A 14,188-nucleotide genomic window follows, 5' to 3' on the forward strand; every position below is an offset into this window, starting at 1 on the left:
CGTCTTGGGCTTGTAAATTGGAGACCTCGGGTTCAAAACCAGCCTCGCCTGTGCCGTTACATTGGTGTCAGAAGTGGGATGTTGGGATGGCCGCGGTCATTGGAAGGCATACTGTAGTCCCTGGAGCGTGAGGGAGCGCGGAGACGTTGAAGCGGCAGGGGCTGCGCTTCCCACAGGTGGAGGTAGTGTAGCGATAGACCAGACCAGCACATCCGGGTAATTTGCAAAACTTGAAGGCTGCGCCCCTTTTTAGGGGATAACACAAGCCACTCGCGTTGACTTCAATGTAAAATAGCAGTACCCAAAACATCTATAGAAAAATAACAGAATTAATTTCCTTTATAAATGACCCAAAGACACCATGACATGACAATATATTTCAACTCGGCCGGCCATAGAATGCGCAAGATACATCGACACGAGGTACTTGCCTTATATGAACGCTGTATCCAGTTTCCACCAGGTTACATGCATCGTCCACATAGACGGTGTCACGCCTACCCTATCGCAGACCATTTTTTTTTTTTTTTTTTTATTGTTAGTGAAACTATAACAACACAGCAACTCTTCGGCATATCTCTATCAAATTAAACCGTTTTAAATAGTTTGTTTGAAGTGGTTTTGGCTTCTTGTACCGTCGTTTACTATGGTGGGTTTCCCCTAAAAAGGGGCGCAGCCTTGGAGCTGGGCGCTTGAAGACGTGACGCAGTTCTGGTCTATCCTGGGTCTGGGTGGATAAAGTGAGTACGTTGGTCCTTGGCCAAAGGGATTGTCCCTTTGGTCGGATGGTTAAAGTCTTGGCCTTGTAAATTGGAGACCTCGGGTTCGAAACCAGCCTGGCCTGTGCCGTTACAGTATTATTGTATTTGTGTTAGTTATATTGACCTTATTCATTTTTCAAGCAATATTTTACCATAGGGCAAGAAATGTTCACCAGGCAAGAAGGCTATTGTGTCCATGGAGGAGAAATATGAAAAAGATTGATATTCATAATTTCGTGTTAAATCCCATAAGCGTGGATGTGCACCAAATATACCAAACCAATTCCTGAGATTGTTTCCTAACTTGATGTTTATAGGGCTCTATTCACTTGTGTGATGAGATTCCCTATTGTGTGTAATAAATCCTCATTCGCTGGTAAATGCCTTATCCTCACAGCGTCCTCCTCAGTAATGTCTTCATCATCCCTGAGGACAAAATGTGTCACCTCCAATTGTTGCAGGAACCAAGCTGTGCAAACCTGGATCTGCTAATGTGTATTTGCTGCCATCTAGTGGACAGGAGAGCAATTGCTCAATTTGCTCTATGTCATTTCTGTACTACAGAGGTCACTGTAGGGTCACTTTTCACATTTCCACGAGTTTTGTTTATTCATCCTGGAACGGCCACTTTCGATTACTGTGGGAACTAAACTGTTATTACCAAAGTGGCCACTAGATGGCAGTAGCTGCACATGTAGTTGCACTGGCTGTATCCAACTGTGTTTTCAGTTGGATCTTGCTCAAATGTAAGAAGGTGGATAGTGAATAGGTACATTATTCACTCTGCCTCACTTATCTGATGTCTACAGTTAGGTGGATGCAATTCACATTTTTCGTTGACAAGGTGGATACTGGTCCCCCTCTTAGTCTCCCATCACAACCTACCCAGGCTAATCACAACCCCCCTCGGTTAGCTGTGCATTCTTCAAGGAGCATTCCAGTTCCTCTCAGTCTTGTATTAGAAAACTCACATGGGAAATATTTGGAGATATTTGCACCGGCATGCAAATGGAGAGAGAGAGAGAGACAGAGAGAGAGACAGAGAGAGAGAGACTTTTAGTCAGAGCCACCGCAAAGGCCTGAATCTAGATGTTTGACAAATTTGGCTTCACGCACTCAGGTTTCATTCACTGTGCCACTCCCACACCTGTGGGAGGAGCTTGATAGATGCTGTGCCCAATTGTGGGAACTTTGTAAGCTGGCATTATTCATGAGGAAGTAGGTATGAGGTCCAATCACACTGGAGGTAACGGCCTATTGAGTGCATATTTATGATGCGGCTCCCGCCCCCCTGGCTAAGGAGAGAGTCAGAGGTCTTTTTGTGATACTGTGTGTGTGTGTGTGTGTGTGCGTGCGTGCGTGCGTGCGTGCGTGCGTGTCGAGGGCTTTTCAGGAGCTCATGTGTTCTCAGGGGCAGGCTGTAGGGCTGGGTTACACCTCTCTCTCTCTCTCTCTCTCTCTCTTTCATTCCCTCCCCACCACCCCCACCCATCCCTCCATCCATCCATCCCTCCCCACTCAGCCGTCTCCTCCTGAGTGGATTTTCTTCGGGGCTGTGCACATAGCCCCCATCCCCCCCTTTTCGGAAGCGCTCTCGCCCCACCAGTCCCGTGTGCCCTGCCGGCCTGGAGAGGAGTGAGGGAGCGGAAAGAGGAGAGAGAAGTGCGGATTCAGCCTACCGAAGAAAGAGGGACAGCAGAGAGGGACCATGGCCGCTCTCTCTGCCTTGCTGAAAAGCTGGGTGTTACTGCAGACCCTGTGCCTGGCTCTGGCCCAAGTGGTGAGTGGACAGGGGGGAGTTTGAGACCTGCTCTCCCTGGGCTTAGCGCTTCTTTTCTGGGGTTCAGGGGGGAGATCAGGCCCCTGGATAGGGCCAGCAATTAGTGGGGATGATGGTATGGGGTGCAAGTGCATGATCTCTTGAGGTTGGTTGAAATGATCAAAATGGAGGTTGACTTGGCTACACATACAGTAGAAACCTGTGTGGCAGCCTGTTGTCTTTATTGCATGTATGTAGAAGAAAGATGGGCCTGAAATAGCATTTCTGCTATGGATACAAAATGAAACATGACTATCACCTGTGGACTATCACCTGAATCGCATGTGGACGACACTCACTTCTCTGTTTGAGGAGCACAGAGGAAGCATGGATTTATCAATACCTGTTTTTTTCTTCCTACTGGAATACTGTTTTTTTCTTGACCAAAGAACCGGAATAAGAGGATTTTTCACTTTTTTATGGGGAAAATCAAGACAGCAGCCCAGAAACATGGAAATCAGTTGGAGATGCACACACACACACACACACACACACACACACACACGTGCATGCGCACACACACGCACGCACGCACGCACGCACACACACACACACACACACACACACACACACACTTTTTTTCTCCTGTGTGTGAAAGCCCCTATTCAAACAGAGGCACAGAGAGAATGTCTAACCTGAGGAGTCACTCCTACATGCGATCTACTGGACTGGGCTTTCACCACTTTTCGCTGTATCAAGGATAAAAAGAAATTACATTGAGGATTGCCTGTTATCACCTGATGGACTGACTGATCCACTGAGATGAGCCATTATTCCCAAGAGGATGAGGGGGCGATCAGATGGGGGTGTGTGGGGGGGAGGGTGGGAGGGGGGTAAACACAGCCGGTCTCATGACCCCTCCCTCCCACATTCCTCCTCAGTCCTCCCCCTTTACCCCCCTTACCCCCCTTTACCCCCCTTACCCCTTCCTTCCCACAGTTGATTTGATATTGTGCCTTTTGTTTCCAGATATTTTCAAACCTGTCAATGTTTGAGTTTGAGGGCAAGATTCCCCCTATTTCACCTCCATGCTCATGTTTGTTGTGAAAGTTGTAGTCACTCGATGCTTCAATGTTCAATGTTTTGCCACTGAAATGTAACACAGTTTCAGATCCCAATACTGTAGGTCTTTGATGACAATGACATTTGGTTTAGGTTTAGGCCAAATGGAAAATCTATTCAGAATATTCCTAAACTAATTGATTCTTATCGGCGTGTCCAGGAGATCTACTGTCAGACCATTTCAACACGTAAACGATATTACATTATTCCCCAGAAACACCTGCTTCATGGATTTATTGTTACATTGGGATTTATAACACACTTAAAAGTGTGAAAAACAAATCCAGCATCCAACACCAAGCTATTATGAAAAATAATAACCTTAAACACGAACCATAATATTCCCTATAGGGACATATATCTGTGACACTAAATACTCAGTATGTACTGTACTAACCTTATTGTACCTTATGGTATTATCTTCTATGGTATCACTGAACTATTTCTGTAATTATTATACATATCTTATTGTCTTGTTGTGATATGTGTACAATTTGTAATGGGTTACTATTTGTTTTTTGAAATGATACTTGACAGTCAAAAAGTTATTTCATTATGCATGTGTTTCAGCATCTTACTCTTCCTTTCTTTCAGAGGGGTCCAGCTGGACCTCAGGGCCAGGCCGGCCCGGCAGGCCCTTCTGGTACCCCCGGGTCCGACGGCATTGATGTGAGTATCTGCACCGCTCTGCCCAACAGGTTGTCACAAAGACCGTCATTGTGCAGGAGAAATACCAACCGGTGCTGCTCTGCAGTGCGACAATCTTACCGCCAGAGGGTGCTGCAAATGAAAACACTGGCACAAAAGAGCTCTGTTCCAAGCAGAGAGAGGGGTCTTTGAGAAGGGGCCTGTGGCTCCGTCCTGGGACGGGGTTTGGGCTAGCGTCGCAGTAATGTGAGACATTTGAGATATTCTTAGGGTTAACTGGAGACAGGTTTAATAAACAGGCCGAGCATACAGGCTGCTAGGTTAGTGGAGCAGGAAACTAACTGGGGATTTTCTGCCTCACAGGATCTGTTGCCCAATTCTAAATCTGATTTGATGCTAGACTTGTGAAGATTATCTTAGATTTTAGAAAGGGTTTGCTACGGAGTTGTGAGAGAACAGATTGTATACATGAGCCCTCCTCACAGACACACACTTATCGATCTTAATGAGTCTTCAAATGACCAACAAAGTTTGTTGTTTTATTCTGGCTGTCAGAAATCTTTGATGAGCAGATCTTGCATTCAGCAGTTCACCCTTTTCCTTCACATGTGAAATGTTTTAATCCAAATGTAATGACTGACCGATTGGCACAGTCACATGATGATGATCTGATCTGATCCATAGACCATAATAAGATCTGATAATACTGTGTATATTAATGACCAGAAATACAGTGTACATATAGTACACTGTATTTCTGGTCATTGGTGTGATTTTAACAAGTAACGATAATCAATCAATCAATCAATCAATCAATCAATCAATCAATCAAACCTTTATTGGCAGACGCTTGGTCCATAGATGACACATACACAATTACAAAAAGCACATAAGGGCACAATAAAAGAACAAAAGTACATTATAAAAGAGAGTCATACCAGAATTTTCACATATGTGACTGGTATCTCACAGTGCTTAGCCCAGGATCAGTGAGCAACTTAATAATAATAGTCTGAGACACATTCAATCTACAGATGAAGCTGTACCTCAGATTTCTCAGGAGCGCCTGGAAAGTGGCCACCCCCGCCTTACAGAACAGCTCACTTGCTCCACCTGGGCTTTTTCAGCAAGATGCACATGCAATCATTATAGGCAACCTGAAGTTTATGCATGCTTGCCTTCTTAAACTGAGTGCTTCTCCTTGGAAGAAAAACATCAGGTAGTGAGAAGCTTGACTGTTGCCATAGTGAGGGGCTTGACTGACAGCCAGTCATCCAATCATGACAATGCCGTTCCCAATGTGCACTCGCATACCGGAGACACTTGACAATGTTGAACATTTTAATATTTATATTTAACTGATGAAGTCATCATGTCTCAAGTCAAGTCCTGAGTCTTTAACTTCCAAATCCGAGTCAAGTCACAAGTCATCAAAACAGTGACTCGGGTCGACTCTAGTGCAAGCCACAATGACTCAAGTCCACGTCTCTGCTGTAGCCTAAGTGCTGCTCCAGGCTGAGTGTGATGCCACCAGAGTTCAGCTGGGATAATGCAGTTCATTACTGACCCTTTCCACTCATCTCAACTCCTCACTTACCAACTCCCATGGCAACACATCATGCTGCTTGATGCATAGAGGCGTAGCCTGCCCTCCAGCTTTGTTCTTGTGGCTTGTGCCTTCTCATGAGCAGGCAGGGGAAGCGGAGTGGGGGTGTGTCAACCTGAAGGTATCCGCAGAAGATAGATAGTGTGGGAACGCCCACAAAATGTTACTATGGGCTGACTCACCAAAGGACCGTGCTGCGGCTCTACACTACAGGATTGGAGATTCAAGAGCAAGTACATAGACGTCTGTTCAGATGTGCGTTTACTGCGGTGGTTGAATCCCCGATCCTGTCTGCCTGGGCTGGGCTAGCAGCTAAATGCTAACTATGCTGAATGGGGAGAACGGGAGGATTTCCCCCATGCTGACCCAATGACCACGCGTCTCTGACGAGACACCGCCTGAATCTATTGCAAAACATATAGGATCCGTATACAATGAAGAGAAGCGATTTTTCCAGCAACTTTTGCTAGTGTGTTTTCCTATCGCTTCCTACAGTATGTAGTGTACCTGCTGCTGGTTGGCCCCCAGCATGATCACATGGTTTGCAACCAAGCCAATGGTCCATGGTCTCGCCCCTTGATCTGACGTCACCTGAAAACAAGCTATCCAGCCTTTGTAATGAAAACCTAAACTCCGGGCGTCTGAGTAGGAGACTCCCCGCAGAGACCAGGGCTCAATTCCCACCAGCAGTACTTCCGGCTTGGTCAGACGTTCCTACACACACAATTGGACGTGTCTGCGGGTAGGAAGCCAGTAGGGTATGAGTCCTGGTCGCTGCACTAGTACCTTCTCTGGTCAGTTGGGGCACCTGTTCCGTGGGGAGGGGGACTGGGGGGAATAGCGTGATCTTCCCATGTGCTACGTCCTGCCGGTGAAACCCCTCGCTGTCAGGTGAAAAGAAGCGGCTGGCAACTGCACATGTATCGGAGGAAGCATTTGCTAGTGACAGTCTACAACTCCCCCCAGATCGGGAGAGGGGGTGGAGCAACGACCAGGACAGCAGAGGGAATTGGCCAAGTACAAGTGGGGAGAAAAATCTCAAAAGAAAACCTAAAATCAGTTAAGCTAGCTTCAGTTAGCTACACAATGGTTTTCTGTGGTGAGAACATGGTGAGGGACATGCATATTGACTTCTGTCTGCTGACATTTTTTTTTAGCAATGGAAGACATTACAAATGATATCCAGTGGCTACATCTAGACATTACAAATGATATCCAGTGGTTACATCTAGGAATGGGGATAGAGACCCAGACCCGATAACAAATTTCTCAAAACCTGAAAATCAATAAGGTCTGAACTTATCGATAATGCTATTGAGAGGGTCCTGACAATAACGTAATGTTATCGTCATGTCATTTCTAATCACTTGCACTAACATCTTTTGTGTCCAATTTAATTGCCTCCAAACACCGTTAAACTAAACAAAGAAGAATTTAATTACCTGCCCTCACGCCGTCGGTCACTTAATTTTTCAATTGGTTGCTTGCTAGACTGAACATGCAAAGCAGTATAATATATATCATTAATTTCTGTTCAGAATTGTCGTCTCGTCTTTCCACCAAATAATAGAAAAGTATCAATACTCGATAGTGGTATCAATAAAGACCCGGATCTTTAAGCAGTCTCAAAAATGGTATGAATATAACAATGTATATTAATATTATTATATATTAATATTATGAATTCCCCATCCAAAGAGTTAACATCTCCACTCTGTCTCTCCTCAGGGAGAAAAAGGACCCCCTGGCCCTCCTGGTCCACCAGTAAGTTATCTCTGCGCTGTTTATCAAGTTTGATTCAGTAGAATGTATTATTATGTTCCATACTCTGTGGTTTTTGTTTATGAGAATAGTGCGTGTCTGCCTGCAGGGACAGAAGGGAGAGCCAGGTGAGGCAGGTCCTGATGGAACGTCAGGAGAGAACGGCATTGATGTAAGTCCACAGTGTGTTTGAGTGTGTGTGCGAGCGCGCATGTGTTTGTTTGTGTGTGTGTGTGTGTGTGTGTGAGAGAGAGAGAGAGAGAGAGAGAGATGGTGATTGAGTGCATAAATGAAACAAATCCCCTCTATCTCTCTCCTTAGCGCTATACAGTGATGAATTTCCTATCACTGCTTTCTTATGCTCACTGTAAGCTAAATGGCGAAGATGTACACTGAATGTAGTGTACAGTACCAAATAGGAAGACTTACTCTTCTCATATCACCTTATGTAGCTGCGCCCACTTGACCCGGTTGTGTTACGACTTCCTGTTCAAAATACCGGCTGTAAAACAGTCTGCTCAAACCTAGTCTGACTCACTGGAAGCCGTCGGAGTGAGAATGGGCTGTAATTTCACATTGAGTGGCAGATGATTCTAGGCCAATAACAGAACCAACACTATATATATACGTACTGTACTGCCACAGGAAGTGGAAACACAATCAGAAGTAATTGGCTGACCCCCGCGTTCGAGCTAAAGAGAAGCGGACGAGTTCGAGAAGGATTTTGAAGCTTTGAGATGATGGAGATATGAATTATGCAAAAAGGGATGGAACACAATATCAGGAAGATATATAATTGTCTCCCACCGGTCAGAGACCAAGGGGGAGACACGGTCTTGGTCCGTCCGTCTGTCTGTCCATCACACTGTAATGTCCCAAATGTCCCAATGTGAAGTTCTAGAGCAACCACATTTGTCAGGTGGGTTGGGTTCATATGGCCCACCCACTACTCAGGCAATGCCAGACCGCTATGTGTCGACCAGATGGTGGCGCCATAGCAACTTTACGTTTTGGCCTATAACGTCTGAACCGTATGGGCCACAATCAGAATTCCACTTTCCCTGGGTTCCTTGGTTCATTTGGCATCCATCTATATAGCCCCGCCCATTTCCATCTACAAGAGTTTGGCGATTTTGAATTTTTCACTAACAAATTTTATGCAATCTGCACCAACCACAACATGTGGACTGTCCTGCACAAAACTAATGGAGCATTTTTTTTATAGTCCACACCGTTTTCATATAATCAACTTCCAAAGTTTCATGAGTGGGTGCTATTTGACAATTGCCATAACTCAGGAAGGCATTCTCCTATTCTTTGCATACGTGTGCATGCAGGTATGTACTGAGCTACTACAAAAAAAAACATTGGTGTAATTCTGCCTATAGGGGGCGCTACAGCAACATTATAAATGCCAAAAGACGGTGTGGCCTGTGACATTTTTATCACACCGTTTGTCTGTTGACCATTCTGCATCCATATAGAGGCCCATCCGCCCACAAGTTTTCTCGCCATGTTGAATTTTGTCCAAAAGAGGACATGTTTACGATTTGCTTGTAATGTATTCTGTTCATCAGTCAGTGTGAATGCCAGTGTGTGTATCAGTAACACGACACGACGCTGTTTCCAGGTGCACCCGCATCATTTGGATTTGGATGTAAATCACCTGATTTGCATCCTAATGATGCTGCTGCACCTGTTGTGAGGGCGGCTGCTGTACCACTGCATGTTTCTGCCTCAGGCTGAGTCTCAAAACCCTGTGGTCACATGCTAACAGAAACACACACACACACACACACACACACACACACGCGCGCGCACACACACGCACACACACACGCGTGCATTCCTCAGGGACTTAGCCAGTAATCCGTCCTGGAATCTCAATCGCATATAGTTTCCTTCCTAATTGCTTACAAGAACGGTGTCAACTTGGATCAAGTGTATTATTAGCGCTGTTGCAATGTGAATTCAGGTCACAGGTAGCCTGTGTGGAAAGCACAGGAGTCACTGATTCCTTCATCTCCCCTCCCCTCCCTTGACACCTACCTCTCTGCCTACTCTCTGCCTACAGGGTTTGATCGGAGCAAAGGGCGATCGGGGTCCTATCGGGAGTCCTGGACCTAAGGCAAGAATCTGCTTTTACCTCCTGGGATAATTAGCACAAATGGAGTGTAATGCTGCTGTCATGTGGAAACCCTGCAACTCCAACACTAGTGTTTATGATCAGGGAGGCCTAGTGGGTAGAGTGCCTGTCTCCCATAACAGAAAGGTCTCAGGTTCACGCCTCATAAGTCACTCTGGATCAGAGTATAGGCCTAAAGATACAAACTCTCATTGCAAAAACATCAGACAGCAATGCTGTTATTTGCTGAAATTCTAGAGATTTTCATTGCTTGCTTACCACCAAAAGCACTCAGTGAATTACATCCCTGAATGATATTCTCCGGATAAATATTATTTGTCTTTGAATGTACCTCTCACTAGTCCTACCTCCCCATTATAGTCATATTGTGGTGTTGTTTTGTGTTCTATAGGGTCAGCCTGGACCAGGTGGCGAGCCTGGCCCTCCTGTAAGTACAATAAAACATTTTATAATATATGATCGCTTTGCTGCTATATAACTCCAAAGTTAAGAATGAAGACCTGATAGATAATACAGTACCTAATAGGGCTGTCATGCTGCTAGCTGACTTTGACATTGTTGTATAGGCTAAGCCGAGTCAGTTTTATGTTGTTTACATGCTGTAAACCCAGCTGGTCTCGTAAGGCAACCTCCCAAGTTACGCTTTCTTTCTGCCTGAATGCCTGACCAGCTGTGCCCCTTATTGGTTTGACTTCACACGGTTGTGGCATTTGGTTTCCAACGGCTGGCATCTCTATCCCATTGATAATTCTTGAAAAAGACTTAAGTGTTATCATCAACCTCTCATTTTGTGCATAATCATTTCAAATAGCATTACATAGGACCGCTGCCTTCATGCACACCAACAAAATTTGGATGTCCTATAGATCCACTACTGCACGCAGCACAATAAGGCATCGCCACACGTCACCCGGCTGCACCGCAGACTATCACCACTAGGTGGTGCTGTGTGTCCATGCATGAGATTATGTTCAAACATTAAGACTGGACTCAGCCAATGTCACGGTTGAATGCAACACTATTAGTGAAAACCTTTGTTTAGCAGTAGCATCCTGTCCGGGGGGGTGTAGTGTGCATCAAGCTGCCTCCTACTACACAGACTCCTGCGCTCTGGGCTCCTCCAGGAAGACTGACTTACTTAATTGCTTTGTTTAGAATTAGTTTCAAGCAGAAGACACAGCAGACACACAAACTGATTGCTGTCTGAGTGTCTCTGTTCCACTGGAGCACCGTTTGCCTCGCACTCCGACACTGTGTGCATTATTGAATTACTACTGCCTTACCAAATGTTAATTGATACTTTGATGGATTGGTTCCACTTGTGACACAGTGATTTCACCCCTTGTCCCCTCTGCCCGCACAGGGACCTGGCCTTCCAGGACTGGCTGTAAGTAGCTTGTCTGCTCTAATACATTTATGCCTTATCATTTAATGGCTTTGCTTTAAGATATGGAAATATTTTTGGGGCTTGTGGAAAGTCCACTTACAGATATATATTTTTTGCCAATGTTGGATGTTGTCCCATGCTCTCTCTCTCTCTGTCTGTCTGTCTGTCTCTCTCTCTCTATCTCTCTGTTTCTATTCTCTCTCTGTTTCTATAGGGTGCTGCTGGGCCAATTGGGCTTCCTGGTGAGATTGGGCCAGTTGGAACAAAGGTGGGCAGGTTATGACACTACAGTGTATTATGGACATCTTATACTGTCAGACTCCAGCATCGTATTCAGCTTCTTCCAAACGTCTTTCTTTCCTCTGCTTCTCCCAGGGTGTCATGGGAGAACCTGGAACTCCAGGACTTCCCGGGCCTTCTGGCAAGCCAGTAAGTGTCCACCCAGATCTCGGTGTCCTGGAACTATCTTATGCCCAGTTCAGATACTGAGGCAGACATGGGCGGGGTGATGTCTGCTGTCAGACAGTGGTCTGACAGAGAAATGTGTATGGGCCATTCTACCGGTTTGGTGCAAACTGCGCTGTCCCACAACCACAAAAAAAGAAGCATTTAAGTAGTTATGAAAATCTGAGATGTTTACTAAGATCATTGTACAGTATTATCTATTGAAACCCAAAATAATATTTGAGATAGCAGTAAATGTAATAACTCTCTGCTTTGAACCAAGTCTATAGAATGGCTCATGTTGACTGTGCAAGCGTGTGTTAGAACATGGTTTAGAAAGAATAAAGCGGACGTGAGACTGCATTTATGGACTCGTCGGGGATTCTCCTGCTGAAATATCTGTCGCCGCTCAGTCATATAGTGTGAAAACTACAATGACACAGAGACTCCAGATTACAAATGAATTGTGTAATGTGAACAGAACAGTGACTGTAGTGTGTCCGAGCTATTTAGCCGTAAGTGTCTCCTGATAGCTGAATGACCTTGGTGCTAAAATGCCTTTGGTAAACCTGGCCTTGAGGGATATATCTAAGCTCATCCAAATGTTTAAATGGTAAAGTACTAATTCACAACATTCTCATATAAATTAATGTCCATTTTGCTACACTAATATTGGCGACTGATACAGTAACTCAACAGTCATTCAACCTACCCATTTCATGAAAGCTTTTACATTAGCTGCTCTAAATGCCCGGTATCTTTCCCGGGGGGAAATCCTCTCTGCGATATGAGCAGCGATAGACCCCATGACTGAACGGACAAACAAAAGAGCGCCACCTACAGGAACTCAGACTTCATCAACAGAAAATTCAAGGGAAAAGACGCCACAGTCATGGGACACACTATTCGATCGTCAGTTGACCTCTGGGAAGATGCAGTGCAGAAACACCACAGCAGGGGCCGCTTAGCACTGAAGATGGCGCCAAAATCAAAGATGCACTAATCCCGTGGATAAATCTGCTTCAGTCAGATGAGTGATGCCAGTCTTTAGGGAGAGTTTGGGGGCGGGATTAGCCGTGAGAAGAGTGAGAGATGAGCGAGTTACGAGGAGTTCACCGGGCTTAATAAAGCTAGTTACCCCATCAAGCTATTAATGCTGAAACTGACTCACTGTACTGTATATTGGTGAAGAGGACGATAGTGTACTCTCTAATAGTAAGCCCACGTCCTCAAGGGCCAATAGAGACAGTCGGCATGTGTGGGAACACCCACAAAATGTTATACGCCTGGCGTGCGAGTGGGGTAAAACCACCCATACATCTCAATCACCAAAAGACGGTGCTGCGGCTCTACACTACAGGATTGGGGATATAGAGCGGGTACATAGACGTCTGTTTAGATGTGCGTTTACGGCGGGGGTTAAATCCCTGATCGTGTCTGCCTGGGCTGGGCTAGCAGCTAAATACTTACTCTACTAAATACTTACTTGCGCTGAATGGATAGAATGGGAGGATTTACCCACCCTGACCACGCCACCAGCCAGCGAACCCAGCGTTTATGACGAGACATCGCCTCAACCTATGCAACACTTTCCACCCCATGTAAATATATGTCTAAGAGCCACTAAAATGTTTCTAAAATGCTGTATGAGAGCAAAAACCCCTGACTGCTCACTCTCTCTCCTGTGCAGGTCCCCACAGAGTGGTGAAATATCACAAACAGCTCTGAGTGGTACACTTTCTAGCCTATTTTTCGGTGGTGTGTGTACTCTCTAGTGTGCATCTCTGAGTGGTTCCGGAGGATGGAGGTGGGGGGGTGGGGGGGGGGGGGGGGGCTTGAGAGTTGGTGCTTCATTGAGAGTGATGCTCCCAGCTCAGGGGAGTGTATTTGTTTAGCTTTAGTGCTGTCCTAGGGTAGATAAAGTCCCATTAGATCAGTGTGCTGTCTCATCTGACTGTAGCAGGAATACATCAGCCGCTGTAGAGATACTTTACTTTCTGACTCAATCTATAAACGGATAGGGAGAAAGATGGAGGGCGAGATAGAGACGGAGAGAGAGAGAGTGCTGGCTCAGCTCGCGGGTGCAGAGCCAACCTGTCTGCCTGCTCTGACTGTCTGTGTGACTTTCTCTGCTCTGTCTGTCTGTCTGTCTGTCTGTCTGTCTGTCTGTCTGTCTGTCTGTCTAGGGTCCTCCAGGGAAGTTCCTTGGTGGAGAAGAGGGCAGTGCAGACTTCCAGGTGAGATAAGTCGATTTCTCGTTACCTGTCTGTCTACTTGCATTGCTACACTTGTGATAATCCGTGCGTTTTCTTTCTCCTGACAACAGTGTCCACTTAACTGTCCAGCAGGCCCTAAGGGGCCCCAGGGACTGCAGGGAGTCAAGGTGAGGAGTCTGTCTGTCTCTGTCACCTTGAAGGAGGAATTAGCATACGATATCGTTTTATTCAGCATCATCGATTGATTATGTTGCCTTATGGAATTGTGACGTCACCGTACTGACCGAGTGTTTGTCCTCCAGGGACACAAAGGACGTGCCGGTGTTCTCGGAGAGTCT

At 45.7% G+C, this 14,188-nt stretch overlaps 1 protein-coding gene across 1 annotated transcript in view; it reads left to right on the plus strand.

Moving 5' to 3' along the window:
• The first annotated feature begins 2,298 nt into the window (after positions 1 to 2,298).
• col9a2 (procollagen, type IX, alpha 2) overlaps positions 2,299 to 14,188 on the plus strand; it is a 26,223-nt gene continuing 14,333 nt past the window's right edge. Inside the window, exons 1-12 of the mRNA XM_083646804.1 lie at positions 2,299 to 2,541; positions 4,237 to 4,311; positions 7,625 to 7,660; positions 7,767 to 7,829; positions 9,732 to 9,785; positions 10,195 to 10,230; positions 11,167 to 11,190; positions 11,405 to 11,458; positions 11,566 to 11,619; positions 13,821 to 13,871; positions 13,961 to 14,017; positions 14,153 to 14,188. The exon at positions 14,153 to 14,188 is cut by the window's right edge and continues 18 nt beyond it. Coding sequence (XP_083502930.1) covers positions 2,470 to 2,541; positions 4,237 to 4,311; positions 7,625 to 7,660; positions 7,767 to 7,829; positions 9,732 to 9,785; positions 10,195 to 10,230; positions 11,167 to 11,190; positions 11,405 to 11,458; positions 11,566 to 11,619; positions 13,821 to 13,871; positions 13,961 to 14,017; positions 14,153 to 14,188 — 612 coding nt within the window. The 5' untranslated portion in view covers positions 2,299 to 2,469. The remainder of the gene's footprint in view (positions 2,542 to 4,236; positions 4,312 to 7,624; positions 7,661 to 7,766; positions 7,830 to 9,731; positions 9,786 to 10,194; positions 10,231 to 11,166; positions 11,191 to 11,404; positions 11,459 to 11,565; positions 11,620 to 13,820; positions 13,872 to 13,960; positions 14,018 to 14,152) is intronic.

This window comes from Poromitra crassiceps (assembly GCF_964638095.1).
Source record: "Poromitra crassiceps genome assembly, chromosome: 11".
Lineage (NCBI taxonomy): Eukaryota > Metazoa > Chordata > Actinopteri > Beryciformes > Melamphaidae > Poromitra > Poromitra crassiceps.